This window comes from Vulpes vulpes, unplaced genomic scaffold, assembly GCF_048418805.1.
Source record: "Vulpes vulpes isolate BD-2025 unplaced genomic scaffold, VulVul3 u000000664, whole genome shotgun sequence".
Taxonomy (NCBI): domain Eukaryota; kingdom Metazoa; phylum Chordata; class Mammalia; order Carnivora; family Canidae; genus Vulpes; species Vulpes vulpes.
Genome location: NW_027325791.1, coordinates 222,843 through 228,842, shown reverse-complemented (window position 1 = coordinate 228,842; position 6,000 = coordinate 222,843). Strand labels below are relative to the sequence as shown.

The 6,000-nt window shown below is 45.1% G+C and overlaps 1 protein-coding gene across 1 annotated transcript in view; it reads left to right on the top strand.

Moving 5' to 3' along the window:
- The first annotated feature begins 3,561 nt into the window (after positions 1-3,561).
- The window catches only part of LOC112912636 (solute carrier family 13 member 1), a 106,717-nt gene continuing 104,278 nt past the window's right edge, over positions 3,562-6,000 (top strand). The window contains 1 exon segment of the mRNA XM_072745606.1: positions 3,562-3,703. Within this exon segment, the coding sequence (XP_072601707.1) occupies positions 3,605-3,703 (99 nt within the window). The 5' untranslated portion in view covers positions 3,562-3,604.

Sequence of the window (6,000 nt, the reverse complement as noted above, 5' to 3'; positions counted from 1 at the left end):
TGCAGTCTTACTGAGGATTTAGGATTGACATGTATTATCGAAAGAGTAAGTAATGTAAGTCAGTTTGCTCCAGGCCAGAAAATATGTTACAGATACTAAGTCAATGGTTCTCAAATATGAATGTGCATGAAAAGTACACAGGGAGCCAACTAAACATAAAGCCACAACAGGGCAGGAAGTCTGTACCTTCGTCAGGCGCTCCAGGTTATTTGGATGTAGCTGGCCCAGTAAGGCTCTTGGGTGGGTGCATGGAGAGTCAGGAACTGCCAGGATGGGTCTACAGAGGCCACGGATTTGAGATGAGTCGACAAGTCACACTTCGAGGATTGGTGGGATTTAAAAATAGATAAGGGAAGCTTATTCTTGGAAGAGGGAAAGGCCTGAAGCAAAGCACCAATTTGGGAGCAAACATGGCGTAAGAGACACCCAGAGAACAAGGCTGGGGGAAGCATGTAGGATAGCCACCTAGAAGCTGGTTTCCACTCCCTTCAGGGTGACTGTCTACACAACTTACTTATTTACGTATCCTGGACAGTCTAACCTCTTTACGAAGCTACTCAGAGCACATAAGGAAGGGGGCTTTCTTTCTCCGTATACTTGAACCTGAGTTTCACGTGTCTTGTTCAATCCTAAGGCTCAAGAAACATAAAAAAAAAAAAAAGCAAACCCTGGAGCTACGACTTCTAAGCTGACCGAATCATGTGCCTTTGTACAAATGCTAGATCGGATGATTTGGTGTTGAGTGTCACGTTGACAGTCATTATAGTAGACATATGACTAGCACACACACGAAAATCATTGCCTTCAGAGCCAGAAAGAACTGGATTTAAATCATCATAATATCACAGAGTACCTGGAACATTTTACTTGGCCTCTTTGAATTTCATTTTCCAAATCTATAAAAGAGAACTAATTATAACGATACCTACCATATCAATACCTTGTATCGGGTTTGGAAGATTAAATGCAGTGGTGAGTAAACTCCCCGGCACAAAGCAGACAACTGTAAATGAGTGAATAATGTTTATAATAGTCTTATATTTGTAAAGAGCATGTTTTCTAAGAATTAATCCATGATTGCACATGGTGTAATTCATCTTAGGTCAAACAGGTAAAACAGCACAGCTGTGATGTATTAAGCGAGACTCATGTTTTTCTTGCTTAGGTGCCAAGGAGGCGGGTGCAGTGTGACGATGGCAGGCCTAGGTGGCAATGCAATGTGGCTTGAAGGGCACCCTCAGATATGTTTCTAAGGGGCTCAGAGTCTCCCATTAAGAGGGTCGTGCCCTGGTGACCGGGGCAGAGGGTGCCGCACACACATGCTGGGCGTGAATTATCCCTGCAGCCCCCTGATCCGCGTGGGGGGCACGGAGACCGGATAGACACAAGGGAAAGGCCGAGCCATTAGCATCAAGGGCGCCCGCAGAACCCTGGGGGGGCCCGGCCTCCACCCACAGGACCGCCCTGCAGCCCCAGCCTGGTGAGAACAGCAGCAAGAGAGAGAAGGCGGCAGGGAGGCGCCGAGCGACATCGAGTTTTCCCTTCATCCCTGTCTGGGTTGGGTGCCTCTGTCCCCTCATTTCTGTTAACTGTCACACAAATGCCTTCTCATTTTGGGTGTCATCTCATAAAGTAAAATCCTCTAAGGTAAGAAAGTGGGGCTCAAATGGTCTTACCAGGTGGCCTAAGGGAATTTAAGAACAGAAATGGTTTCTTAAAGAAAAAAAAAAGCAACCAGTGAACTGTACAGGGTGTTACATAGGAAAAAAAAGAAGTGTTGAGACGGTCTTGAGTAACTCTGTTCCTTTAACGTGTGTGTGTTTTTTTTTTTAACACTTTTTAGTATTATTGCTATTTATTACTATCATTTCTAATTACCGTCTCTCTCTCTCTCTCTCCCCCCCCCCTCTCTTTTTTCACCTGAGAAATTCAAGACATGATGTGCCTTTTTTGGTTTGGAGACTTTTTTCCTGTTTACTCTGCTGATTTCCCTGAATCACTATGTGTTATGTATCTTTAGAAATTTAGACAGAGGGGAAAAAAATGCTTCTTCACCTACATTTAAAAAAAAGTAAGCGTTGGCAAAAGAATTATTTTCTTTGTAGGAAAAGAAAGCAGAGTTCCATTAGTGTGGAATCAGAAATAAGGTCTTGAAGCCAACTAGAGACTGCATCGGAGCAAGGTTATTTATGCCAAGAGAAAGTGACTATAAATTACAGAAAGAAAGAAATGTGTTCTGTTGACACCTAGGACTGGGTGCTTAGTAGTTGCTTAGTTGAAATGTATTGGGTTATTAATTTACATTATAATGAGAAACAAACCAGAGTCCTTATTAAATGTATTAAAATATATTAATGTTACTTATATTATTAATTAATTATATAAAGTATATGATAATTAATATATATAATTATTAAAATATATCCCCCATATCTCTATCATAAACGTCCCCATCTTCACAGTTGTGCTTATACACACGTACACCCCAACCCGGACTCACCCCGTGGGTGGCCCCCATGACTCATCTCTGTGCAGATTTCCCGTTAATTATCTAGTCCATATCAGCACAAGAGCATCAGCTCAATCCTGAAGGAGTAGAACGAAGGAGGGTTTTAAAAGGCTTGATAGGGGATCCCTGGGTGGCGCAGCGGTTTAGTGCCTGCCTCAGGCCAGGGCGTGATCCTGGAGACCCGGGATCGAGTCGGGCGTTGGGCTCCCTGCATGGAGCCTGCTTCTCCCTCTGCCTGGGTCTCTGCCTCCCTCTCTCTGTGTCTCTCATGAATAAATAAAATCTTAAATAAAATAAAAAGGCTTGATGGTAACTTTTGGTTTGCTGTCAAAAGAGGCAATAGGGTTCAAGAAATACACAGAACTTGGCTTTTAAACGGTGAATAAATCATTTTGCAGCGGAGAGTGGCACCGGGGAGGAAATGCTGCTCAACAGCAGGAGCCGTGTTATCCACCTCTTGAACGAGAGCCGAGAATTCCTGAATGAGAGAGGTCAGGAGCTCCTCTCTGAGCCAGGCTTCCCGTAGGCAGTGTCGAGGGCTGGCTCAGTGCGTTATCTGAGAAGCCCTAGAAAAATCCACCTGTACCAAGACCCTTACCTTTCGCGCTGCCATACATGAAGCTCCTAGTATGGGAATTGCTGTTTCAATTCACACCCTGCAAGCGCACCGGAGGCAGCCGGTAGAGACGCCCAAGGTACCATCCAAGTGCAGAGACCGAGAGTGGGAATGTCAAGAGGGGCAGAGGGGCCGCAGTGTAGACAGACCCAATTTACCTCCCAAGGCTGCCTTCCCCTAGATACGGCCGGTAAGTGTTCTAGCCAATGTGAAAAAATTAAATAAAGGAAGAACAACTGTATCTTTCAAAAAGCCGCACCAGCAAGTAGCATGTGATTTCTTGCAAATACTCTTGGGCTTATCTCTCCATGTTAATTGTGACAGTAAAACAATAAAAATCAAGATTTAATTTTAACTCATGTTGATCAGTCTAGCGCAGGAAATGGTGATGATGGGCTGGAGAAATATTAATCCACATTGGTTATTTAACGTCTGCCTTATTTTGAGGAGAGCACTGTCAAAGGCTCCTGCTCGGGACAATGAAAGTCTTCAGTTATATTTTAGTTTATCGCCGGTTTCTCCTTATAGTTCTCCCTCCGTTGGTTTTACTGCCGCTGCCAATCATCGTTCGCACCAAGGTGAGTGAACCTGGAGAGGAGGCTGATGGCTTTCCTGGGCTATTTCGTTGTCCCTTATTGTTTCTGTGTGATGGCCCGGTTCAGAGCTGAAGGGAAGCTGTCGCTTCCAGCTGAAGTCACGATGGTCATACATTGTGTTTTTCTCCTTTTCCGTGGTTAATGTTGATCGATTCTCAGTATGACTAACTAGAATAATTAAATAACATACTCAGTCAGAATTGTTCTCTGCCTGGCAAGTAGTTGAGAGGAAGAGCAAAAGCAGCACATCGCTTGGGACCTTCCCATTCCGGTCATCAATCTCCAAGGAGATCCTGGATTAGCACCGTCCCGTGCCCCGCGCCCCGGCAGCCGAGCGATACGGGGAAGAGCTGGAAAAGCACCCGGGAGCCCCAGGGTCTAGCACAAACTAATTTACGTGTCAGCTCCCCGGCTGGTGTGGGCCACCACCCCCCGAGAAATATAGTTTCCTTGTGGGATGAGACAACATTGAAAGCACGAAGCAATTTTCCTTGGTTAATCAGAAAATTAAGTTATTGCACCATGTTCTGATCATCTGAGGTGTTATTTCATTTTGGTGTCCTTATAAGCATTTTTCTGTTTACTTTTAATAGTCTACTAGTCAGGAACAATAAACCCAAGACATTTTTAATTCCATGGTAAAATGATTTGAATCAGCAAACAGTGAGCATTCTTTGTGCCAGGCATGAGCATGATGACTGTCAGTTGGCACGAGGACAACCCCTGGAGCTAGGCTTTCTGCGTCAGGTCCCAGGGCCACCACTTGTACACAAGCTGAGGGACCCGAGCACACCAGCTAACTTCCCTATGCTTCTATTTTCTTATATGTAAGATTGGGGTAGAAACAGGCTTGTTGTGAGAATTAAATGCGTAAGTTCAAGGAAGTTCTCACTTCCTTGGAGCGCGGCTGGCACATAGTAAGTAGGGCTGCAAGAGTCTCCCTAAATGTGTTGACCCACAGCTGGGGCAATTCCCACCATCCCATGGTGCTTTTCTGATGTTCTTCTCCAACAAGCATCAACCAGGGTTTTACCAGTCTGGGTTAAAATAGCATCACAGTAATCACGATACAGGGGATCCTCAGCCGCCTCAGCAGTCCGCCCCTGGGCTGGGACTCTGAAGGAATTCATGTGAGCTAATGGAAAGGCTACCAAGGTAGCTGGAGAAGGGACTGGCCCCTGCTGCCCTGGCTACCTGCCAACCACCCAGCTCTAGCGGCGCCCCTGGCTGGGCCTCTCTTCCCACTAATGTCTCACAGTTCCCTATTGGAGAAGGGACCTTCCCCAGCCCTTTTTGGTCAAACATCCTTCTGAACCCTCACAGCCCTAAAGAATGTCTAGTGATAGCAACAGGCACAGTCCATTGTTTTGGTTTGGTTGGTTTTGTTTTTCCAATTTTGTGGGGCTAATCTTCCCCTCTCCCCCCTCTTCCCTTCCTAATCTAGCTACTCCTGAGGACTCCTCTAGGAGTCTCCGGTGGCCACTAGACGACACAGGGCTCTCATCCACATGCTCGGCCCAAGCCCGCTTCATAGACTTGTTCCTCTGGCTAGCATGTGTGGTGGTTCCCTTTTAGCTGCCCTGGGCCTGCCCCCCCCCCCCGATCTGGTGACTACTGCCATTCTACTATGACTGCATCCTGGTTCATACCCGGACCTTGCTATATTTTAATATTTCTGGTTAGCTTCAGTGTGAGTCCTTACTTATGGTGGAGAAAATGAGAAACCAAACAAGTGGATGCAAGCTTAGGCTGCGGCTGTGTATCCTCTGTGCTGCTCCTTGACATACTCATACATGACACTTTGATGATCTCCCGTAATTTTCAGAGACCGTGAATATAAATTCTTTGAAAGGGAGAACGACTAAATAAATAAAAAGCGGTGGTTTCAGCGCATGATTCATTAATCAGAAAGTGTTTTCTTGCCAAGAAATACAGTCACTGATTTTTTCCCCAAGGTGTTATGATACGAGTACATTAGGCCTGTGGAGAGACCAGAGACCTGGCACCAAGTTGCATTTGATGAACTTTGTTCCTCTTTCCGTTTCCGCTAATCAACTCATTTGTTAAAACTCAATCAATGTTAATGTGAGGGTTTTTTCCTAGTACAATAACATGATTTCATTTTTGGCTGCTTCAAATGCATATTCAATCATTCAATCAACTGCTGAATAAACTCAAAGAATATTATTTTAACTCTTCCTTACAATGAAAGCAGAACTTTTTTTTTTCCCCCAAAGAATATGGGCCTTGGGAGGGTATGAACCTAAAGTAGAGGCTAC